Genomic DNA, 26,907 nt, shown 5'->3' on the forward strand with positions numbered 1-26,907 from the left:
TCAGAGAAGATGTAATACCTGAGTTAGAGTAAAAGATAGTCAGGAGTGGTTTAAGTGACTTTTTTTCTGCATAAGTATAAGTAGAGGAGAAGAGATGATGCTAAAAAGTTAAGATGGTTTAGTGCTGAAGCCTAGGGTTGAATCTCACCTCTGACTACTTGTGTGACTCTAGGTAGGTTACTCAATTTGATATTCTTTTATAAAAGAGGAAAATAGTAATAGTATCCAACCCATAGCTTTGTTATGAAGAGTTGATGTGTAAAATGTTTAGAACAATGTCAAAGGAAGTTCTTAATATATGGTTGTTTCTTTCACTACTATTGTTTGTTATAATTATTAGTGTAGAAGTTTCAGAACACCAAGATAAAACCTTTATAGCTAATTTGGTAGAGTATGGGGCCACTCCACGTTTATAGGCAAAGGTATAATATGATCTGTTGTGTGTTGAATTATGTCTCCCAAAAAGACTGCGTAAGTCCTAATTCCTAGTGACAAGGGACCTTATTTGGAAATAGGATCTTTGCAGATGAATCAAATTAAAATGAGATCAGGAGGGAGTAGGATGAAGCCTCAATCTAATATGACTGGTATCCTTATAAAAAGAGAAGAAACATAGGCACACAGGAGACATGTCATATAATGATGGAAGCAGAGATTTGAATGACACATCTACAAGCCAGGGAATACCATCAGAATTTAGGAAAAGACAGGAAGGATCTTCCCCTAAAGTATTCAGAGTGTGGCCCTACCAACAATTTGATTTCAGACTTCTAGCTTTCAAAACTGCGAGAGAATGAATCTCTGTTAGTATAAGATCCCATATTGTGGCAGCCCTATAAAACTATTATATGACCAAAACCACTTTTTGGAAAGCTTGTTCTGGTAGCAGAACAGAGGAGAAACTAGAGAAAGGTTTAGGAGGTGCTACAACAATCCAGATAAGAGGTGACCAAATACCTTTCTTAAGAGTGGGAATATGGACATGACAGAAATCAGCATTAATGCCAAATAGCCAAATCAGTGGCTCTCTGCAGAAGGCCTGGGTCCCGACCTAGTTTCCACTGTAGCCCAACAATGCCATTGTGCTGACCGCTGTATGTTTGTTGGTTGGCTCCAAACACAAATGCTAGCAGACATCCCATCCTGCTGGCTTGGTTTAAAGAAGAAAAGAAAGCTTTGTTACTGCCCTGGGTAATTCCAGGACAAGCATCCCAAGAGCGCCCTGTGGGAGGTTTGTGCTCCAAAGGAGCCTCCTGTTTTCAGCTTGAGGTTCCACTGCCACTGCAAGCATATATTCATACATCTGCCAAGGCCCAAGTTTGCCATGGTTCAGCCTCCACTCCATGAGTTCCGCCGGTGGTCAGGGATCAAACCCACGCTGCAGAGGCTGAGGACAGTTTCACAGCACAGGGCTCAGTTGGCTGTGTCACTGAGGAAGCCCCACTTAAATTCATTCTATAACATCCTTGCCAAGTAGCCAAAGCAACCCAGATTAGTTTTATCAAGAGAAATAAGCTAGTGAAGAGATTAAACCACACAAAACACAACTGTCCTCCTGAACAGTGGTGCTTCTAGCCAATGCTCTAGCCTCCCTACATCCAGGAATTTGGTCTGTAGCTTCCCTAGCTTGATGGAAAGGCAGTGTCTGAAGAAGCCTGACTACTCCACCTAAACCCTACCTCTTCAGTGACCTGCTTCCCAATTGTTGCTAGTGTAAACAAAACAGAAAATAGACCCAAGCCTCATGGAACTAACACAGGTGAGAGAAACTAAACAATCAAAAATAAATGAAGAATTATACATTATGAGATGTGCTGTCATGAAAAAGGAAAGAATGCTATCAAAGAGACTAATAAGTCAAGGCAGGATCTGAAGGTGGGGGGAGGTCATTAGGAAATGTCCCTACAAAAAAGTGGAAATTTTAAATTAAGACTTGAAAGTTGAGGTGTTAAGTACCAAAAAAATGGGAAAGCGTTTTCAGGTATTATTGAATCTAATTTTGTTTCATTTTATACAAAACAATAATAATAATGACTATATCTCAGAGTTTCTCATAGGGCTAAAAAAAGAAAATGCATCAAAAAAACTTAACATTTTTTGATGTATTGGAAATATTGGCTATTTTTTAATGAGTATATATGATTTTATAACCAGAAAAGTTATTTTTTAAAGTATCCCTGACACTTCCAAGTACTATAAGTTAATTGGTTAAAAAATATGTGTATTTTTTTCTTTTTCCCATCCAAACATTTTACTTGACTTAAGCAACATGTAGATGAGAAAGTAAAGCCTAGAGAATTCATTTAATATGCCTATGGTTATTCAACTAGTAATGGTGGAACCAGATTTGCAGTCTTTTGACCCTAAAGCCTGGAATCCTTCTACCCAAGGAGCTTACAGTGTAGTTCTGTAACTACTAAAGGAAAAATAACACATAGCAGAATAAGTAAAGATGGGTACCAAAAAACTATATAAAAGAAAAAAACTATATAAAAGAAAATTAATGGAAGGAAATATTATCACCAAACTTGGGGGGAGGGAGTGCAGCAATGGCAGAGAAAGAATCAGAAAGGGTTTTATGGAGAAATAAATGAATTTTGAACCAAACCTTAAAGGGAGGGAAGATTTCTATAGGATAAAAAGAGTATATTCCAGTCTGAAGAAATTATATGATTAAAGAGGCAGGAAAACAAAGACCATAGACCATATAACCTGAATTATAGCATACTGAATTATAGAACACTTTATAAAGAAGATAACAACTAAGAGGGAAAAATAAGGCATGATGATGCTAGAGCATAAAGGATTAGAACACCAGGTTAAGGATTCATCCTGAAATGTTTTAATCCTCATTACACATCAAAATAACCTGTGATGCTTTATTAATTTATTTTTAATTACAGATGCCTGTGCCTCATCTAAGACTTTAATTCAGTAAGTCTTATGTGAGGTCCTAGCATATACACTTTCTAAAAAGCTTCCAAGCAATTCTGGAAAGTAACTGAGGTTACAGAACTACACTGTAATCAATGAGTAAATCACAGAAGATTCTGAACCATGAAAATGTTAAAAATGAATTCATTCATTCAAATATGATCACTAGTTCTCATTTGCCACTGTGCTAGGAACCAACAGATGTGAATGTAAACAAAAGTCCTTGCAGTCAAGAAATTTGTAATCTACATACACAAGCAGTCAATTAAAATCAATAATAAATACTATTGAATTATGGGAACATATAGGAGGAGTACCTAATTAATGTTGGCATATCAGAAAAGGTTTCCCAGAGAAAGCGATGTCTAAGCTAGTCCTGAAGTTTAAGGAATTGGACATACCAATGGGAAATGGAAAGGATATGTCCTAGACCCGGGAAAAAGCCGGTGCACAGGCCAAATTTGGAAAGGATCATGTCTCATTTGTGGAACCGAAAGATTCAGTACAACTGTTAGTGCACAGTTGAGATAGATGCAAAGAGGTCAGAGAAAAAAATGAACAGCAAGGCCAGAGAGATAAGCAGTAGAGGGATCAGATGTTTTGACTTTACCTTGAGGGTAACAAGGAGACATAGAAGGACTTATGCAGGGAGAAACAAAATTAGATTTGTATTAAACACTGTGGTGTTGGTATAAAGACAAGTAGACCAATGAAATAGAAAAGAGCTCCCAGAAATAAACCCGAATCAGTGTGGGAAAGGACGGCCTCTGTAACAAACAAGAAATGTAAATCAAAACCACAATGATATGTCACCTCACACCTCTCAGAGTCACTATAACAAATAACAATAGTGACAAGGGAAGCAGAGAAACTGAAACCGTGGGGAGATTGTAAAATGGTGCAACTATTATGAAAAACAGTATGATGGTTCCTCAAAAAATTAAAACTAGAAATACTATGTCATCCAGTAATCCCACTTCTGGGTAAATATCTGAAAGAATTGAAAGCAGAATCTCAAAGAGGTACATGCATACCCATATTCACTGCAACACTATTCACTAAAAAGTGGAAGCTAAAAAGCAGGAGCAAGGGAACTATCCATCTACAGATGAATGGATCAATATATATATACACACACACACATATATTTACAATGGTATATTATTCAGCCTTAAAAAGAAAGGAAATTCTGGGCCTCCCAGGTGGCGCAGCAGATTGAGCACCGTGCTGTGAAGCTGTCCGCAGCCTCGGCAGTGTGAGTTCGATTCTAGCTCTCAGGCGAGAATCCCACATGGGGCCGCAGACCTCTCCTGTCCCGCCCATTGCTCCCCTCAGCAGTGTATTTTCTGTCGTCTGCCTGTTCTGCCCCCTGCTCTGTATCACCTTAAATCCTATCACCTTCCCACGCCTCTGGCCTGTACCCCAGCTCTTGTATAAAAATAAATAAATCTTTAAAAAAATAAAAAAGAAAGGAAATTCTGTCATGTTATAACATGGATAAATCTTCAGGACATTATGAAAAGTGAAATAAGCCAGTCACAAAAAAGAAAATACTATATGATTCCACTTATATGAGCTACCTAGAGAACTCAAATTCATAGAAACAAAAAGCAGAATAGTGATTACTAGGGTCTAGAGGGAAGGAAAATGAGGAATTATTCAATAGTTTTAGGGTTTCGATTTTGCAAGATGAAAAGGATCTGGAAATATGTTGCACAACACTGTAAATGTTTCATACTATAGAACTGCATACTGAAAAATGGCTAACAGGGCTTAAATAACAGATTTATACCTTAGATGGATCACTCAGGCTGGCAATGTGGACAGTATGGATTTATGATAAGAAACAATAATGACAAGGAGACTAGTTATAAGTTCATGGTAAGAGATGATGATGATAGAAGGAACTGACAGAAAATGGAAGAGGTCAGGGATAAAGAAAAAGAGAACTGTCATTTATAGGAAAACTTAAGAACTATACTAATACGTTTATAAGGTATTAATTACTTTAACAAACATTTATCGAAGAGTTACTTATGCCAAACACACTAAGTCCTCCTTTAACATCATCATCCACAGATTATTGGAAAATGCAATTTTAAGTGGAACTGATGGAATCGTGGGCAAATTTAGGATGGAAGGTCTCACAAGGACAGACACCAGAGGTAGGAATAGGATAGGGATAATTAATGAATCTTTCCACTGAGGATAATTTAGCTTTCCTAGAGTTCGTTCTACATTAAGCAATCTACAACAAATACATCCTAAACATACCCTGTGATCTCAGTCACACAGAGCATTATTATAGGAGTTTCTTTGGAGAACCTGGGATTTGACATACTTGGAAAGTGGGAGGGAGAAGAGATAAAAGCATTCCACCCAACCTGGCCGGCACATCTAAACTCAGCATATTTGTAAAAAACAGAAAAAAGGTCTCCCTAACTAAAGGGAGGACTTGTATTCTGGAATCAGATGAAAGAGTCTAGAATGCTAAATAGAAGTTTTAAAATAGAAGCATCACATTATCATAGTATGCCTAATGAAGACTATTCATGAAGAAGTATATCAAACTGAAGCAAAAAAGTATCAGAGGCTGGAAAACCTGCCACAAAGTATTTGCAGGAATCCAGTTATGGAATAGGATGGGCATGGTAAGAAATTTCTGACTACCCCAGTCACTGAACACAGAGTTCATGAAGGACATTGTACTGGAATAAAAATGGTCATTGAGACATAGAGACCAACAATTCTTCCCACCCGTGAATCATAGCTGACCAATAAAATGGTCAGAAGGGCTTCCAAGGCTACGTCATAAGAAGTCTTGGGGCTTGCACTCGAGTGGCTTATACGTCCCACCAGTGACCATGTAAAAAGTCTAACCATCCTGATCATCAAGCTGTGGGAAGTCACAAAGATATGACTAGAGTGACTTAAAGAAAGAGAAAACTCTTCAGCTTTCATATACAAAAAGATAGATGCCAAAGAATGCCATAGCATACTAGACATGTGAAAGAAGAAATCATCTTGGATGTGGGTCCTCCAGATTCACAACCCCAGATGACACATGTGGACCAGAGACTCCATAGGGGCCTTCTGAGTTCCTGACCTACAAAATCATAAACAAAATAAAACGGTTGTTTTAAGTCACTAAGTTTAGAGGTAATTTGTTATGTAGTAGTAGATATCCAGTAGATATCTGGACTTATCCTGATAAGTCCAGAGCTAGAAAGTGCCTAGTCTATAGTAGACACACTAAAAGTGATATCTGTAGTGATTTTCTTTCTTCCCTCATAAATTCTAATCCACATCTTTGTCATCTTCCCTTACCTTCATCAGTCCTTTAGGAAGTACTGAATCACAGAGGCAATCACTGCTGGTACCTTTCATGAGTTTCTCTTAACAACAATATAGTAGGAATAGCCTCCCCAAAATGACTCCATGCTGAAAGATAGGTCAGACTACCCTGCCACAGTTAATCTAAGGCAGGCACCAGACAATTTTGCAAGTGACTCAAGGTAAATAAGGCCAAGAGAATACTTTGTACTGGGTCACATAAGACAAGAAAAGAAGTAGGCACAATTAATGGCAATATCACAGCACACCAAGAAACTGGAATCGGGGTCTGGCTGCTCATTTTTATAAATAATGCATGAGTTTGGTCACTGAACCCACAGAGTTTCCTTTCATTGCAAGCTCTCTGATTATATTAGGCTTTTTATGATTCTGACAAAAATCAACTCAGAAACAACACATATCAAACCTACATATATAAGAAATTTCCAAAGTGACTATTCTTTAATTTTTTTAAAAAAAGGTATATAACAGGGAGTATGAGAAGGCTAGGGATATGTAAATAAAAAACTCTTCAGTTTTTTGCACAGGCTGATCCATTCTACCATGAGCTAAGAAGCATTTCTTTTCGTACCAAGAATCTGCCTGCCTGATGTGGCTTTGCTGTGACTGAATCACCTCACCACATCAAGCAATTGCTGTGTCTATAGCCGAGTGGTTCTCATAGCCATAGTAGAAAAAAAAGAGTATTTTTTCATGACAGAAAAGACGAAAGACCCTACAACATCCTGCCCTCCAAGCAATTCTTCTGCTGTCTCCTTTGGCCAGAAAGTATGTCACTTTAGACCCCTACTCCACAACCTTATGCTCTACTCATTCCTCAAATTCCCAATCCCCTAGGCAATGGGAGGTTCTGCACAAAGAGGTTCTTCAAAATACTTGATGAGGAGGATATATTTCCTCTTTGTATCTTTCTTAACACACTTAAAAAGAAAACCATTATGAGATGATGCATAATCTTCCCAGAAGAATCTCTCCTTTCTTTCTCTGCCATCCCCTCCAACTCCACACTGGGTACAAAAGAGAAGACATAGAGCATGTAACTGGGGGCAACTATTTTTGATTGTGAATGATAGCCAACCTTAGGATGAAATGGATAGCATCTATATTTAATTGCCGAATTAAACTAACCCTCAATCTAATAAACTGCTTGAATTCTAGTTATATGAGTCCTTTTGTTGTTTAAGAACATTTAACTGGGCCTCCTCGGTGGCGCAGCGGTTGAGCGCTGGGTTGCGAAGCTGCCTGTGGCCTCTGCAGCGCCGGTTCGATCCCGGCTGCTTCCCGGCCACCGGAGGAGGGTCCCACATGGCGCACAGACCTCTCCTGCCTCCCGCTGCTCCCCTCAGCAGTGTACTTCGGTCCTTCTGCCTGCTCTGCTCCCAGCTCTGGCTCTGGTGAGTTCTCTCACCCTCCCACTCTTCTGACTGTACCCAGTGCATGTATAAACAAAACAAACAAACAAATAAATAAATAAATACATGCCTCTATTAAAAAAAAAATCTTAAAAAAAAAAAAGAACATTTAACTACTTTCTGTTTCTTGAACCCAAATACATTAATCCAATGACCAGGAAATATGTCTTCCAAATAGCCCAAAATATATAAAAAAAAAAAAAAAAAACACCTTGTCAGAATTGAATTCTACAATTACTATATATTCTTAGCAAGGATATGTGGGGAATACATAAATGAACTAAGGACAGCATGCAATGAAAATAGTATAGGTTTAAAAGTCAGGTGAATTAGATCCAAATTCTAGTTTAGAGAAGTCACTTACTTGTGTAAGTCTTAGTTTTCTCATGTATAAAATGAAGGAAAGAGGATTGTGAGAATTATAGCTAATATACAAAGCACCACCAACATAGCACTCAGTCCAAAGTAGGTATTTAATGACTAGTCCTTATGGGTTTTTTGTTGTTTTTTTTTTTAAAAAGAGGCATTTTATTTATTTATTTATTTATTTGTTTGTTTGTTTGTTTTGTTTATACATGCACTAAGTACAGTCAGAAGCGCGGGAGGGTGAGAGAATTCACCAGAGCCAGAGCGGGGAGCAGAGTAGGCAGAAGGACCGAAGTACACTGCTGAGGGGAGCAGCGGGCGGCAGGAGAGGTCTGCGCGCCATGTGGGACCCTCCTCCAGTGGCCAGGGAGCAGCCGGGGATCAAACCGGCGCCGCAGAGGCTGCGGGCAGCTTCGCAACCCAGCGCTCAACCGCTGCGCCACTGGGGAGGCCCCCTTATGGGTTTTTAAAAGTGAGAGAAAGTCTTTACCCTCAAGTAGGGTAGAAAAGACAAGTAATTACAATCTGCTCATTGGAATATTTATAAGATATGGAAGATTGCAAGAATAGTTCCAATTCATTACCTTTTACTGAATCCATACCCTTGGACATGTAACTTTACAGTATGTACTCAGGCATGTGACTCATTTTGTTTCCTGGAATATTGGCCAAGCAAACTTGAACATAAGCAGAATTATGGAAAGTATGTGTGCAAATGGGTTGGCATAGTCTTGCTATTTCTTAAAAGGGACATGTCCAGGCTAGTCCACTGATCCCAGAAGGAGGATAAAAAACAGCTGGAGCAAAGCAGCCTCAGCAAAGCCCAACCTACAACAGCCCACCAGCTGACCTAAAGATGCATGAGTGAGACCAACAGAACTGTCCAATTGCACCCAGTTTAGTTCAGCTGAACCCTGAAGACATTGGAGAAATAAATATTTATTGTTGTTTACTTGTGAAGTTTTGTGGTTGGATATTACATAGCAATATGTTGTCTTTAAAAACCATAGATTTCTACTTCTTGACACTTGTGACTAAATGGAAGGCAAGGTTAGTTCTTCCAAGTCAAGGTCATAGATCATTCCTTCTCAATCCAATATGGAGTTTAATTCAACTTATTAAACTTAAAATGTCCTGTTTGATCTTTATCAGACTGCTTTTTCCTTAACACTCATTTGCTTAAAAACGCAGAAGTCTATCCTTACTATAGGCAAGGATACAACTAAATGTCTGGCTGTTCCAAGTTTAATTAATGTCTACAATTACAATGAAGACATAAAAGTGGTTCAAGCTCAAAAAAGTCAAGATCCCTACTGTTCATGAGAAATATTATCCTAAAAATGTCAACACTTTCTAGGTTTTAACAAGAGTTAATGCTTGCCTACTGTAATTATTAACAAACTATTTTAAGAGAAATAAGGAATGGCGCTCACATTACTATGTAGGGCAGGGATTCCACCAATCAAGAAATATTTACTGAATGTCATCCACATTTCAAGTTCTGTACTAGGCGTTATTAGTAATTGATTATGAACCTTAGTATACTGAAACCAATAGCTGTGCTGCCAAGTTAAATTATAGGGCAATTAAGCCTAGGAGTCCCCAGAGGTATATGCCATAATGGCATTTCTGATCCCCTTCTGAAAATAATCAAGAGTATTTGGATATGTGGGCTTTATGGCTATCAGCCTATTAACATTATAATAAAAAACATTAATGTCATAAGCTATGTCAATAACTAATTAATGATACCAGAAAGACTGGAACATATTCTTTCAAAAAGCACATACTATATATATTATACATGGCTATAAACAAGCTAACAAGCAACAGAAAATATTTAAATGCAACATGGTCAAAAGAATGCTGCATTATGATAATTTCTACCATTTCCATTATATCCTATTTCTAAATTTTTGGCATGATCATAGATTTTAATCATGCTCTTCCTTGTCAACACCACCAACATGCAGATCCTTCCAATGTGCTCACATTACAGAGAACAATCATATAAACAGGGAGTACAACAAATACTTTTATGATTAATACTGACAGAGTTCTGATGGCTTGAAGTCTTAAGAGAAGAGTTTGTCTTTGAAGAATTTATATACTCACTTCTGAGGAAAAAAATACGCTGAAAAAATGTTTTTGATCTTAGATGCTGGTTATGGGTGTGTGTTCATCTGTAAAAATTTAGAGAGCGGTTCACCTTTTGTATGTGTGCTTTTTCTGTTATACTTCAATAAAAGGTTTTTCAAAAATTTAATGACACTAACAGCAGCACAGGACTGGTACCAAATGAAAAATACAGACAATTCAAGTTCAAAGGAGTGACTAGTCAATATTAATAATAAAAGCTGTATGTTCTCACTCATAGCAGGAATTTAGAAAACCTAAATAAGAGACCAGGAAAAAGACTAATCAATGCAAAGTAATAATCAAAATCAACAAGCAACTATAAACCAGAGACACACTATGGGGGGGGGGGATTAGGGAGGGGTGGAGAGAGGAAGAACTAGAGTCAAAAATAAGCATGTGTGTGTGTGTGTGTGTGTGTGCGCAATTGTATGGGGAATATAACCAAAATGAAAGTGCATACATTGTACGAAGATGAAAAATGATGTAAGAATTATATAAAATAAAATATTTTTTAAAATAATAATAATAAAAGCTGTAATAGTTAACATATGTTAAGCAATTATTGTATGTTAGGCACTGTACTAAATAAGCATTTTACATTTCATCCTCACAACATCCCTGTGAGGTTCCCATCTTAGCAGCATTTGCTACAATTAGTTACTCCCTCTTCCTTAAAAGTTCTTCTTTCTTTCCATTCTAGGCCAACATACTCTCCTGGTTTTCTTCCTACCTCACAGTCACTGTTTCTCAATCTGCCTTTCTCCTCAACTTTTAAAACTGATAAACTTTAGGCTCAGTCAGTGGTTGTCTTCTCTAACTAGATTCCATGGAGCAGGTACTATTATTATTTTTTTAGGTACTTCTATTATTATTCCCATTTTTCAGATGAAAACATTGAGGCAAGAGAGATTCAAATGCAGACAATCAAGAGCCCATGCTCTTAACATCCTCACTATTCTGTCATCTTTGGCCTTCCATATAAGAGACAGGAGATAGCTACACAGTCCACATTTTGGTGCCCTCAGTAACTGAAAAAGAAACAGTGACATACATGGGACTCTTCTACATAATTTTTTTTTTAATAGAGGCATGTTTTTTATTTTTTTATTTATTTGTTTGTTTTGTTTATACATGCACTGGGTACAGTCAGAAGCGCGGGAGGGTGAGAGAATTCACCAGAGCCAGAGCGGGGAGCAGAACAGGCAGAAGGACCGAAGTACACTGCTGAGGGGAGCAGCGGGCGGCAGGAGAGGTCTGCGCGCCATGTGGGACCCTCCTCTGGTGGCCGGGGAGCAGCCGGGGATCGAACCGGCGCCGCAGAGGCCGCAGGCAGCTTCGCAACCCAGTGCTCAACCGCTGAGCCACGGGGGAGGCCCTCTACATAAGATATTAAGGACTAATAGCAGATACCAAATAGGCAGAAAACAAATATTTTACAAATTCTGTTAAACAATTTTCCTTCTTAAGTTTCTTCATTTTTGTACTCTGGTACTTACTTCCCAAGGAGACTGTGAAAACTTCTAAAACAGATTCGCAAATCTAAATGCTCATTAGAATAATCTGAGCTTTTCAGACTGTATATGGGCCCAGTGCAGACCTACTGAGCCTAGAGGGTTCCAGGTATCATTTCTCAAAAAGCACCCAAGCAAACTCTGAAGCTGATAACCCAGAACCTGAATTTGGGTGGCCTTTTTTCTAGAGGGGTTCTCTGGCCCCTCAGAGGCTAAGTAACGACTATCTGCCTAGCAGAGACTAGAAATGAAATGCAAGGATATGGAGATGTAAACTGATTCCGAGAAGTAATAAGACCAATCAGGAAACTAGAGCAGCAACAGCGGAATTCTAGATGAAGATACCAAACACTTCTGGGTTGTCTGGGAATTTGTTGCCATGAAGGAGTCTGCAGCCAAGTAATACCACCCCATAGTTTAGGAGAGAGTCAATCAGGCAGCAAGAACCAATATATGTGAACATTCTTAGAGGACTCAACAAGTATTATGAGGGAATCTTAAAAGTATTAAGAGATATGGTCACAGTCCTCCAGGTAACAGAGAAAGTATTAACATTGCTTATATACACAACTAAAAATTACTAGAGAAGCAAAAATACTAAAATTAAAGGGGGAAAGTCACTTCAACATACCTCTGTAAGTGCATGCAATTGTCCTTGATGGACACACACACCCATGAACCTACAAAACAAAACAGATTTTATTTTTATTTTTAAACAAATGAAATGGACATTAATATACATGCTATACATATAGAAACTATGTGTTAGAAACAATCCAATACCTGTAAAGTCCCCAGTATTGCCATATAACCCTGCAAACTCAAATTCTGACACAAGGCTGATAAATTTTTAAGTTTACCATGAAACATCTCATTGTGATGAAACCTAGTGGTAAAAAAACAGTGGTGAAATGGGCCTTCCCGGTGGTGCAGCAGGTTGAGTGCAGTGCTGTGAGGCTGTCCACAGCCTCTGCACCCGTTTGATTCCCGGCCAGCCAAGGAGATTCCCACATGGGAGGGCAGACCTCTCCTGTAGTGCCCACTGCTCCTCTCAGCAGTGTATTTCAGTCAATCCACCTATGCTGTTCCCAGCTGTGACGTTGTTGAATACTCTCACCCCCCATACCTCTGACCTGTATTCCAGTTCTTGGATGCATAAATAAATCTTTTTAAAAAATTAAAAAGTTTCTGACAGTAAAAGAGACATTAACCAAAACAAAGAGACACCCTACTGATAGGGAAAAAATTTTTGTACACAATATTACTGATAAGGGACTGATACAAAGAGCTCACACAACTCAACAAAAACAAAGTAAACAATCCAGTCAAAAAAACAGGCTAAAGAGGGCCTCCCCGGTGGCGCAGCGGTTGAGCGCTGGGTTGCGAAGCTGCCCGCGGCCTCTGCGGCACCGGTTCGATCCCCGGCTGCTCCCAGGCCACCGGAGGAGGATCCCACATGGTGCGCAGACCTCTCCTGCCGCCCGCTGCTCCCCTCAGCAGTGTACTTCGGTCCTTCTGCCTGCTCTGCTCCCCACTCTGGCTCTGGTGAATTCTCTCACCCTCCCGCGCTTCTGACTGTACCCAGTGCATGTATGAACAGAACAAACAAATAAAATAAATAATAAATAAATAAAAAAAAAAACATGCCTCTATAAAAAAAAAAAAAAAAAAAAAAAAAAAAGGCTAAAAAGACACTTCTCCAAAGAGGAAATGCAAATAGCCAACAGATATATAAAAAAATGTTCAACACCACTTGTAATCAAGGAAATGCAAATAAAAACCACAATGAGATACCACCTTTCACCAGTGAGAATGGCACATATTAAAAAAGCAGGAAACAACAAATGTTTGGTGAGGATGCGGAGGAAAAGGAACTCTCCTACACTGCCTGTGGGAATGCAAATTGGTCTAACCACTGTGGAAAGCTGTGTGAAGGTTCCTCAAGCTACTAAAAATGGAGCTTCCATATGACCCAGCAATTCCACTCCTAGGAATCTACCCGAATGACACAAAAACATTAATTCAAAAGGACACCTGCACCCCTGTGCTTATTGCAGCACTATTTACAATAGGTAGGATTTGAAACAACCAAAATGCCCCAAAATAGATGACTGGATCAAGAAGATGTGGTATATATATATACACAACGGAATACTATTCAGCAATCAAAAAAAGATAAACTCATGCCATTTGCAGCAACATGTATGGAGATGGAAGAGTTTATACTCAGTGAAATAAGCCAGAAGAAAAAAGAAAAATATTGGATGGTTTCACTTATAGGAGGAACGTAGGGGTACCAAATAAGAGACAAGGAAAAAATAATTATAATAAATCAAAAAACAAAATTAACAGGCAACTATTAATCAGAGACACTGCAGGGGAGGGGGAGGGATCAAAACAAGAGAGGGAATGTGTTCTTACACAAGGGGCTATGGTGATGGTACACGGGTGAATTGGTGATGGGAATTTTGCGGGGACTACACCAGAAAGGAGGAAGCAGGCATTGTACAAAAAGGAAGAACAATGTATAATACACATAAAATAAAATTAAATAATTTTTTAAAATTACATTCCGATAAAGAAACAAAGAAAGGAAAAGACAAAACCAAACTAAACCCTTGAAATCTGACTTCAGAACTGAGGTTACCAGAGGGGAGAGAAGAGGAAGGAAGTCAAGGGGGAGGGGGCCCAATGACTACAGTGGAGGATTATGGGTGCTATGGTGGTATATGAGTCATAACGTAATTTGAAGCGGTATGAGCCTGTATTCCTAAATTATATACTGTAAACCAACATTACCGCAATAAAAATAATTTGTTTTTAAAAATTACATTTTTAGTGATTCTTTTGAATGATTCTTAGTCCCTACTAGCCCCGCCCCAAAATCATGCCAGCAAGAATTACTTAGCTCAGGAAGGGAGCATTTTCTTAATGTAGGTGTTTGAGAATGAATGATTATTCACTTTATTATTTCTAGTTTCATATTATACATACATTCTTGTTGAGTAATAGGGAGAGTTGGTTTTGCTTTTTACACCAGTACTCCCTAATTTCATAATGTGGAAAAAATTACCCTGAATCTTGTTAAATTGTAGACTCTGATTCTGAAGGTGAGGGGGTCTGTGAGTCTGATTTTCTAATAAGCCCCCAGGTCATGCTGACACTGCTTGGTCTATGGACCATACACTGAGTAGCAAGGCTCAGTCTAGACAAGAAAATAGCTGATCACAACTTTAAAGTTAAGACTGTAACAAGAAACTCCCAACTCAGAAACTGCTGGTAAACTAGACAGTCCAGAGACTTAGTTTGCCTCAGTTTTTCCTATAGCATGATTAACTGTTCTCCATGGAAATGTTCTCCATTACCATGCTTTTCCACATCTTTGCCTCTTCTCAGTCTGTTCCCATTACCTAGAATGCCCCTCCTTTCATTTCCACATAGTTAGATTCTCAAAGACCAATTCAAATACTTCCTTCCCACAAAACAAATTTGGTTCCTTTTAAGTAGAAGTTATTTCTGAATGAGCATTCTTCTGAATTACCAAGACATTCCATCTACATTACTTTTCTATTACATTGTTATCTTTTACCTTTAACTATGTTTTCTAACGTGCCTTATATCTTCTCTACTAGGTCAAGAGCTTTCTAAGAGCATTCTCTTGCTTGGCATATGACAGTATATAAGAACATGCTGGACAAATTTAAAACACAACTCGGACTACTCAAAAATTATTGAGTGCCCACTATGTGCCAGATAATGGTAATAACGATTATGATAACTAACTCTTAAAGAGCACTTTATATGCAGACATTGTTATAAGTGCCTTACTTTATATTCATTTAATCCTCATAATAGCCCAGTGCACGAAGTAGTAATGTTACTATCCCAATCATAGCAATGAAGAAAGTGAGGTTCAGAGAAATTAAGTAACATACCCAAAGTCATATAGCTATAAGCAGCAGGCAGGCAACAGTCAAACCTAAACAGTGAGATCGAGTCTGTGCTCCTAATCACAGTCATATTACTTTTCCATTAGTTATAAAAAAGATATAAAGATGAATAAAATAAACAAGCCAAATGCACAAAAATAGACAACTGGATCAAAAAGATACGGTACATATACACAATGGAATACTATTCAGCAATCAAAAAAGATAAATTCATGCTGTTCACAGCAACATGGATGGAGCTAGAAGGGATTATGCTCAATGAAATAAGTCAAAAGGAATAAGAAAAATATTGGATGGTTTCACTTATAGGAGGAATATAGGGGAATCAAATAAAGGATGGGGGGGAAATAATAACAATTAAAAAAACACAACACAACAACAAAAATAAACAGACAACTATAAATCAGAGACATTCTGTAGGGGAGGGAGAGGGAGAAGGATCGAGATGGGGTGGGAGGAGCACAAGTGACTATGGTGATGGTGCACTGAATAGGTGGTGGAAATTCTATGGGGACTACACCTGAGAAAAGAAAGCAAAAAAATTTTAAAAATGATGTGGAATTAAAAAAAAAGATGAATAAAATATACTCCTTTCTCTGTATATAATATTGATGACTCAAAAAACTTTTTGTGGCAGAGGCAGCCCTTAGCACCTGATCAAAGTCCAAATTCCTTAGCATTATTCAAGAGCTTGAATGATCTGACTGAAACCTCTCTTACCTTATCTCCTATTACATCCACCTGCATCCTCTGTTTCAGTTATATAACCTGCCACTCCCAAATATATCCTTAATTCTCTCATTTCCATATTATAGTTAGAATGAGTCTCTCTGGAATTCTCTTTTCAAAACTCTACTAATCCTTAAAAACTCAGTTCAAGAATACCTCTTATAATAATAATAGCAGCAGTAGCAGCATGACCACCACTACCAAATATTTATACACCATTTAGTGTGATAAGCACTGTCACATACTGTCATCTAATTGCAAAAATAGCCCTCTGTGAATGGCTATAATATTTTCTATCTCAGAGACATGGTTTCAAATATTCCCCTAATTTTTCTAATCAAAATTAATCTTCCAACACTCATATCACTCTATTTAAACCTTTATTGTAACATTTATCAGTATCTGCCTCTTCCACTAATTTAGAGAGTTCCTGAAGGCAGGGATCCCAGTGAAGCGAATGGCTATTGTTCATTAAATTGCTCCCTTTTTCCTCCTAAAGTAGGCGACATGTCCCAATATTCTTAACAGTTGGTTAAGACCATAACACTGAGTTCTGGCCAGTGGTATGGGGCAGAAGTGATTCTGTCTTTTCCAGGCCTGTCCCATATAAGCCTCAATGCTCCATGCTTTCTTCCTTCATCTACCAACAGATACAGAACATTCAATGGAAGAATCTGAGGCCTGTCCAAGGTGAAAAAGAGCTTCCCTTCCACCCCCACTCAACATGCATTGGACTGGGACATGAATAAGGAACAAATCTTTAGGCCAATAAGATTTTAAATTGTGAATTGTAGTATTAGCCCACCTAGACTAAATACACCATATAGTTTTTCATTCTGTGTGTGTGTGTGCATGCACGTGTGTGTACTTAAAACATTGCTTTGTTCATAGTGATAAGTAAATATTTACTAAATCTAATTACAAGTTAAAATTCTTATTTCCATGGCAAGACTTTTCCTGGACACTACTATTAGCCAGCAGTCTCCAAAACAGGGAATGAGCAAGATTATCCATTGAAATATAGGAAGAAAATTAGAATTTTTACTTATTTTTATATAAAAAAAGAGAACTGGAATTTTACTAAAATTTATTTCAGTTAATATTAATAGTAGCACCTATTTCCTAATGGGATACTGTAGTAGGCAGATGTCCAAAGATGTGCATGTTCTAATTTCCAGAACCTGTCGATACATTGTTTTAGGGTAACATGAAGGAATTAAAGTTGCAGATGGAATTAAGGTTGCTAATTAGCTGCCTCTAAAATAATAATAACCACAAGGATAAATACAACTATCCTCAAAGATGGAAGAGGGAGGCAGAAGAGTCAGTAGTAGTAAAGTGATACAATGTAAGACTCACTGGCTGTCTTTGAAGATGGCTGGGACTTATGAGTCAAAGAATGCAAGCAGCTTCTAGAATTTGAAAAAGGGAAATAGAGTCTTCCAAAGAGCCTCCAGAAAGGAATGCAGGCCTCTTGCTACCTTGCTTTTAGTCTAATAAGATCCACATTAGACATCTAACCTATAAGAACTATAAGATAATTTGTATTGTTTTAAGCTACTAAGCTTGTGGTGATTTTGCTATGGCAGGCACAGAAAACTAATAATAGAAACATAATAATAATATTGAAATAACTATAGGTCACTGTCCTATGTTACATCATTCATAGATCTAGAATGAACTTTGGGCTTTGACTCTCTGAAGAAGGAAAATAACATTATGTTCCTTTGTGGCATTGACATCCAATAAATAATTAAATGTTTATTGAGCTCACAGTTCTGTATGAAACTCGGGGTTAAACACTGAAGTTGTCCTTCCACAAAAGTTTATTACCTAAACAGAAGAGTGAAGGACGTGTGACAGCAATCTAAAACACATCTAGCTGTCCTCATTCTGAAGCACACATACACATATATGCAAACACATATGCAAACACATGCACACACCCAAAACTATCAACTCTACTATTAGATTTAGATCTCCTCAATACTGTATAACAGAATCTAGTAAGAAGAGTTCTGTGGCCACTATGTTGGAAAGAGCCTAACTTTATGGCCAAAGTTGTCAAGAAAAATTACTACATATTGCTCCTACAATAAACCTACAAACTATGCTAGGTATGTTCCATGCTCTACCCGAGATAAAATTACCCCAATTTTATTTTTATTTTAAAGATTTTATTTATTTATTTATGCAAATAAGTACTGGCATTCAGGCCTGAGGCGAAGAGGCTAAGAGGCTAAGAGGATTCACCAGAGATAGGGTGGGGAGCAAAACAGGCAGATCTACTGAATACACTGTTGAGGGGAACAGTCGGCAAGACAGGAGAGGTCTGCTGTGCCATGTGGGCTAGCTCCCTGCCCGGGGATCCAACTCATGCTGCAGTGGATGGTTGGTGATAGCTTGATAGCGCTGAGTCTTTAACCCCTGTGTCACCAGGGAGGCCTGAAATTACCCCAATTTTATCCAGGAAAATGAGGTGAAGAGCATTTAAATGACTTCACAGGGCCTCCCTGGTGGCGCAGTGGTTGAGCGCTGGCTTGCGAAGCTGCCCGCGGCCTCTGTGGCGCTGGTTCGATCCCCGGCTGCTCCCCGGCCACCAGAGGAGGGTCCTACATGGCGCGCAGACCTCTCCTGCCGCCCGCTGCTCCCCTCAGCAGTGTACTTCGGTCCTTCTGCCTGCTCTGCTCCCCGCTCTGGCTCTGGTGAATTCTCTCGCCCTCCCGCGCTTCTGACTGTATCCAGTGCTTGTATAAATAAATAAATAAATAAATAAATAAATAAATATATATATATATATATATTTTTTTTAGAAAAAAATAAATAAATAAATGACTTCACAAAGGTTGGAGAAGGTACTGGAATCTGGATGTTTGGCTCCAAAGTTTATGTTTTATTCTGCGACAATGGATATGGAAGAAAAAACTCCAGCGGAGTTCAATAAAAGTGTTGTTTTTCACTCATACAAAAGAACTGCTTACCTCTAAGTCAATGAAAATCTAATGGTTTGTTTTACAAGTCCTTCTACTACCAACTTATAGCAATAATCAGTACCCATATTGCAGGACTCCTGACTTTTAATGGTCTCTCCAGGAAAATATTTGACTCCATGGTTTATGGTAAAAACAAAGGCCTGAAATAAACATAATAGAATTTAAAGTGCTGGCATACTTACTATATTAATATGCTTTCTAAAAAGCCTACATGTGCAACCTACTTAGATTGATTTACTTTTCTTTAAAAATTAAGTTTTTCCAGAATTTTGATCTATTTTAATCTGATTTACTCCCATAATTTTATTTTTTTAAGATTTATTTATTTATTTATACAAGCATTGGGTACAGTCATAAGCGTGGGAGGGTGAGAGAATTCACCAGAGCCAGAGCAGGGAACAGAACAGGCAGACCAACGAAATACACTGCTGAGGGGAGCAGCGGGCGGCAGGAGAGGTCTGTTACGCCATGTGGGACCCTTGCCTGGCAGGAGAGGTCTGTTGCGCCATGTGGGACCCTTGCCTGGCGCCTGGCGATCGAACCGGCGCTGCAGAGGCTGCCGGCAGCTTCGCAGCCCAGCATTCAACCGCTATGCCACCAGGGGAGGCCCTACTCCCATAATTTTAGAAGGAAAAGCTCTACTAAGTTTTAACATGAAGCATTAAAATGAACTGCTTTGCATTTTACTCCCAAATAAAGCAAAAATATCATCACTCTTTTGGACTAGAAAAAAATTACTAATAACCAAAAAGGATAAGAGAGGGCAATGGTTCAGATCTCAAGTCCCAAAAGAGCTATGAACTAGCTCCATTTTTTATAAAGCAGTAATATCTTTGGGTAAGGCTTGGTGCAGTTCAAACGTGTTTCAGAGATACTACATTGGGTGTACTGGTTGTGCTAGGTCCTAGATTCAAGAACTCACAAGGAAAACTCAGTTGAACAGACATTAAACACCAGAGCCTCACATCAGATTACACTAACAGAGCTAGTTTAGTCTGTTTTCTCTTTTTGGTCCATAGTGTTGATAGTCCAATTTTAAGATAGCTAAAGGGAGAATAAACATTGCTTGACAATTACTTGATCATGTCAGCAGTATTACATACAATAAAGAGAAGACTAATCAGGCTCATGGCCTAATTTTACTTTTTTAGTGAAATAATTTGAAAATCTAAAAAGTTAAAATTATATCTGCATGCTCATAAATATTAAACTAATTCAGTATACACTTAAAATCCTAGATTTCTAAGAGAAAAACAAATATCCTCTACCTTGAATAACAGCTGAAACTAGGATTAAATTATTCTAAAAGTATTTATTTAATAAAGTTTTAAACTACATTGCTCAAAACTGCCATGTAAGCAGCAAAATACCAAGTCCCCTGAAAAAGGCAGAATTGTTAACAAATGTAAATGCAAAGACTTTGTTGCCAAAATGCCTTTTTGTTTTCAGTCCAGGAAGTTCAGAAAGGAACTAATAGCCACAAACCCAAGTATCTAGATTGTCTTAAGTGCTGAAAAAACTTCCTCCTTCCCAATTTTATCCTTTATACTAAGATTGCTCATAAACTAACACCAAAATAGGAAAATGTAAACAAAGATTTCAATTTATGTGAGCCTACTTCTGAAATAACACACAATGATTTATTTATTTCTTCTCCAAGTGGAAGAAATGCACAGAGGAAAAAGAACAATTAGATCTAACAAGCTTATATCAAGAAATTACTTTGTATAAGGTTTGTACACTCCATAGGTAAGAGAAGTTAGAAACCTTTTCTTACTGTCTGTCACATTTATACTAAGCATAGTGCAGGTAAAGGGAATTAAGTGGAGTCAATAAAAACAACATGATGGTTCCTTCTTCAAGAAGTTCACAGACAAATAATGATAACAATGGATTAACACTTATTGAGCATTTGATTGATGTGTCAGACACTGTTCTAAGTACTTTACAGGAATTACCTCATTGAATCCTTATGAAAACATGTGTCCACTGTATAGATATGAAAACTGAAGAGAGATTAAGTGGCTTCCTCCAGGTCACACATTTAGCAAATGCAGTCAGGATTGGATTCTTTTTTTTTTTTTTTAAACCTTTTCTTTTTTTTTTCTTTTAAGATTTCTTTTTTTTTTTTTTAAGATTTATTTATTTATACCAGCACTGGAGTACAGTCCAGAGGCACATGAGGGTGAGAGAATTCACCCGAGACAGAGCAGGGAGCAGAACAGGCAAGAACCGAAACACACTGCTGAGGGGAGCAGCGGGAGTGACAGGTGAGGTCTGCCACGCCATGTAGGAATCCTCCTGGCTGGGCGGGAATCGAACCCGCACTGCAGAAGCTGCGGACAGCTTCACAGCGCTGTGCTCAACCTACTGTGCCACTGGGGAGGCCCAGGTTGGATTCTTACTTTAAGCTTTATGCCATACAAAAATGCTTCAGATGATTATGATATTAATAGCAACAATAAAAATAATAGTTAAGATATACTGCCTTGTATTGTGATACATTTCTTTATGTACATTATTTTATTTAATTCTCCCATCAACTTGGTATGGTAGTACTATTACTACTCCCTACATCACAAATGAGAAAACTGAAGTTGGAGGTTACCTAATTTGCGGAAGATTTCCTAAGAAATACAACCTCTCCTCTGCATTCCAGACTTGTTTATCCAACTGCCAACTTGATTATCTTTTGCAGACTACTGCAATAGCCTCCTAACTTGAATTTTTTTTCTGTATAGGCTTACATAGCTTTAAATAGATATATAACTATATGTCCATACTATCACTGAATCTGCTCCTCGGAAGGAACCACTTTCAACTCTTTCAGTTGTTCTGTTTACCATCAAAGCTCTGGCTAGCATACTTATACTGCTATTTCTTTTTTTTACTTTAAGCCTACTGAGGGGAAATTTGGGTTTTTTTGGTGCTGTTTTTGGTTTTTTACTTTTTATAGGTTGGTTTGGTTTGGTTTTTTGCTTTTTTTTGTTATTTCTAATCTTCTACTGACTTTTCAAGTGTGGAGGTTGAGGATTCAAGCCCAACTACTCCCTTTTAATATTGGTATAAGACAATGTTAAGTAAAATCATAGGTAGAAGAAATAAATCAAGACTCAAGATTTATATTATTATGACTGATTATAATCACTATTAGGCCAAGCAGTATATTAAGGTTACATCTCAATTCTTATACAACTATTTGTGCTTTGCCTAATTTTTCACTTGTTTATTTTTACATTCAAACAAATTTCATTTGCTTAGCTATGCCTATTATATGCCTACCACCAATTCTTCCCACAGCCTCCAAATGAATCACAAAATTCTTCTGAATATGAATTTCCAGCCTGACAAACACACCAGAAAATCTATAAATTCTTTCTTAAAACCTCCTTTCCCAGCACCTCTCTTGAAGCTCTTGAACATTCTGCTCCAGTCTGGAGTGCTTGTTCTTGACTGTTAAGCAGCAGTAATCCTGGGTCTTTCTCCCCCACCCCTTTCTAGACTTCATGCCTTCCTTTTCATTTTTTATTTTGTTGCTTTGTTTACCCCCTTGTTTTGACAGGACACATGCTTCAATAGCTTCATAAGAAAAGGCAAATGAGAGGCAAATTTTCTGAGACCTTACATATCTGAAATCACCTTTATTCAGTCCTCATGCTTAACTGGTTGTTTGGCTGTATATAGACTTTTTTTTTTTTTTTAAGATTTATTTATTTATTTATACAAGCACTGGGTACAGTCAGAAGCGCGGGAGGGTGAGAGAATTCACCAGAGCCAGAGCAGGGAGCAGAACAGGCAGAAGGACCAAAGTACACTGCTGAGGGGAACAGCAGGTGGCAGGAGAGGTCTGAGCGCCATGTGGGACCCTCGCCAGTGGCCGGGGATCGAACTGGTGCTGCAGAGGCTGCGGGCAGCTTCACAGCCCAGCACTCAACCACTGCACCACTAGGGGAGGCCCAGCCGTATACAGACTTGTAAGTAGGAAATAACTTTCGCTCAGAAAGCAATGTTCCATCAGTGTAGCTTCCAAAGCTGGTGTTAAAAGTCTGATACCATTTTGATTTTTAATCCTTTGTATAGGATTTGTTTCCCCCTCTCTGTAGAATTGTTTAGAATCTTATTGTTATTACCCATATTCTAAAATCTCATGATAATGGGCTTTGTTTTTTTTACTCATTGTTCTGGGCACTTAGTAGGTTCTTTCAATCTGGAAGTTCATGTCCTTCAATTTTAAAAAAATGTTCTTGTATTAGTCAAAAATAGACTTCCTGAATTGATTCTCTAATTTTCTTTTCTCACTTATTTTTCATCTTTGATTTTTCCCTATTAGTGGATGTTTTTCTCAAATTTATTTCCTTGACCTTCTATTCAAATGGTATTTAGAAATTATCATAGTTTTTAATTCCCAAGAATCTTTTAGAATATTTATGGTTCTCTAATTATTCTTATTTCATGGTATACTATTCTTGTTTCATGGATGCAGTGTCTTCTGTAAATGCCTAGAAGAGTTTAATAAATAAAGGTTTTTGGTTGTTAAAGTTTCCTTCTTTTACTTCAAACTATACAATCTCTCCAAATCCACCTTTCCTGGTAGGTGATGGAGGTGATAGGGATGTGATAGGAATGATGCCTGACAGCGTAAGGTAGCCTAAGAGGCTCATCAATCGTCATCTCCATTTTCTCAGTATGGGAAGTTCTCTATATTCTGCCATATTAGATGTTTACATATTTCTCAAAAAAAAAAAAAAGTCTCTTGTGTGGGTGAGAGTTAACTGTTAAATTCTAATCAATAGGGATGGTGACTGGCAGGCCCAGTTACCTGTTTAAAAAATCTCAGTGTGGGCCTCCCCGGTGGCGCAGCGGTTGGGCACTGGGTTGTGAAGCTTCCCACAGCCTCTGCAGCGCCAGTTCAATCCCTGGCTGCTCCCCGGCCACCGGAGAAGGGTCCCACATGGCGTGCAGACCTCTCCTGCAGCCCGCTGCTCCCCTCAGCAGTGTGTTTCGGTCCTTCTGCCTGCTCTGCTCCCCGCTCTGGCTCTGGTGAATTCTCTCACCCTCCGAGCTTCTGACTGTACCCAGTGCTTGTATAAATAAATAAATAAATCTTTAAAAAAAAAAAAATAAAAATAAATCCTTTAAAAAAATAAAAAATCTCAGTGTATTATAAAACAATGTTACCTCTATTAAATACAAAACAAACAAACATACAAAAAAACCTGGGGGGAAAAAAGATTCTCACTGGTTCTGTTTTCTTCCGAACCTGATACCTACCTGCAGCTGCATAGCTTTTATAGGTTTCTTTGATACACACTGGCTTGTTTCTAACTGGTATGAGCTTCTGCATATACTTTTCCACAGGCATTGAAAAGACAAAGGTGAACAAGTTAAAGTTCTAACCTCAGGAGCTCATCTATACTGGAGGCTAACAAACAATAATAAGCAAAGAAGTGAACAAGATATTTTCAGAAATATCTGACTAGAACTGTTTTTCACATAGAAAAGCAGAGTGAAGAGATAAATACCAATATAAAGGGCTATCTTGTTTCATTTTTTATATATTTTTATTCTCCAGAATTACAATCAGAAAGATTTTCATAAACCTATCATTTCTAAATCTCATTTGTTCTAGAAAACACAGACACCCTTGAGATAACATATTTTTAAAACCTAATCATTTAAAAATTATTCAGGGCCTCCCTGGTGGCGTAAGGGATTAGGACACAACCTATGAAGCTAACCACAGCCACCACAGCACGTTTGATCCCCAGCCAGGAAGCAACCCACATGGCACAGCAGACTTCTCCTGACTCACCTGCTGCTCCCCTCAGCAGTATATTTCAGTCAATCTGCCTGTTCTTTTCCCCACTCTGTCTCTGGTGGATCCTCTCACCGCCCACACCTCTGGCCAGTACCCCCTTTCTTGTATGCATAAATAAATCTTTTTTAAAAAATAAATAAAAATAAAAATTATTCAGTACTAAATCAATGTGGTTTTTAAAAATTATATTTTTTATTGACAAAAGTTTAGTTTAAAATACTATATGATTTAGGATAATAGGTTCACACCTCTTCAAATGTATGTTAGCACACCTATCACCAAAGCACCCATCATTCTCAACCATGATCCACTGATCCTCTATCTCAAATTTATTTCTAACCACTGATCTGGTCCATTCTCCTCATTTAACAAAAGTAGAAGTCAAAGCCCAAAAGTCAAATATCCAAGGGAACAAAACTAGGAAATCGTGTAGTTGCATTAAATACATAAAAGGAATAGTGGGAAATAGGCTGGAAAAAACAGATCAGACCTTAACTGTCAGTCTAAAGCATTTTTACTCAATTCTGAAACCAATGGAAGCTATAAAAAGTTTTTAAGAAATAAGCTATAAAATTAGAGCTGTGTTTCAGGAAGAGTATAAAGCAGAGCAGAGAGATAAGGAAAAAATTCACTCCAGGCACAGTAAAGAGGGCTGAATCAACATGCATAAAGAAAGGAACAGATATAAAAGTATTTGAAGATTCAGAATCAAGAAATTTGCTTCTGATTAGAAGTAAGGACTAAAAGCAATAACTAAAGATGATTTGGGGGTTTTCAGGATGGGAAGATAGCTATCTTTTTTTAAAGATTTTATTTTATTTTATTTTTAAAGATTTATTTATTTATGCATACAAGAGCTGGGGTACAGGCCAGAGATGCAGGGGGTGAGAGGATTCACCAGAGATAGAGTGGGGAACAGAACAGGCAGACTGACTGAAATACACTGCTAAGGGGAGCAGTGGGCGAGACGGGAGAGGTCTGCTTCGCCATGCGGGTTTCTCTCTGGCCAGTCGGGGATTGAACTCGTGCTGCAGAGGCTGCGGATTGCTTCATAGTGTGGTGCTTAACCCCTTGCACCACCAGGGAGGCCCTTATTTTATTTTTTATGCATACTAGACTGGAGCGTAAGCCAGAGGTGCTAGGGGAGGTGGTGAGAGGATTCACCAGAGACAGAGTGGGGAGCAGAACAGGCAGAACTACTGAAATACACTGTTGAGGGGAGCAGTGGGCGAGACAGGAGAGGTTTGCTGTGCCATGTGGGTTAGCTCCCTCGCCTAGGATAAAACTCAAGTTGCAGTGGCTGTCAATAGCTTGATAGTGCTCAGATTTAACCCTTTGCACCACCAGAGAGGCCCGAAGATAGCTATCTTAATAACTGAGATTGGGAAAATATTCTGCCATATCCTCATATCAGACATTATTAGCCTGTTTCTTAGATGTACAGATTGTTTCTTAAAGAAATTATCTGGGGTCTCCCCTGGTGGCACAGCGGTTGAGCACTGGGTTGTGAGGCTGCCCGCAGCCTCTGCAGCACCAGTTCGATCTCCAGCCACCGGCGAGGGTCCCACAAAAAAAAAAAGAAAGAAAGAAATTATCTGGCAGATACCAGTTGTCTACTTCTCTGTATTCATCATAACCTAAGAGAGGGCTGGATTAGAGAAAAATCCAAGTAAATATTTGGTGAATTGAAAGCACAGTCTC

At 38.3% G+C, this 26,907-nt stretch overlaps 1 protein-coding gene across 1 annotated transcript in view; it reads right to left on the reverse strand.

Moving 5' to 3' along the window:
- The window catches only part of TESK2 (testis associated actin remodelling kinase 2), a gene marked incomplete at both ends in the record, with an annotated part of 71,252 nt that overhangs the window by 15,758 nt on the left and 28,587 nt on the right, over nucleotides 1-26,907 (reverse strand). Inside the window, one exon of the mRNA XM_084244270.1 lies at nucleotides 12,348-12,396. Coding sequence (XP_084100396.1) covers nucleotides 12,348-12,396 — 49 coding nt within the window. The remainder of the gene's footprint in view (nucleotides 1-12,347; nucleotides 12,397-26,907) is intronic.

Source organism: Talpa europaea (genome assembly GCF_964194135.1).
Source record: "Talpa europaea genome assembly, chromosome: 9".
NCBI lineage: Eukaryota > Metazoa > Chordata > Mammalia > Eulipotyphla > Talpidae > Talpa > Talpa europaea.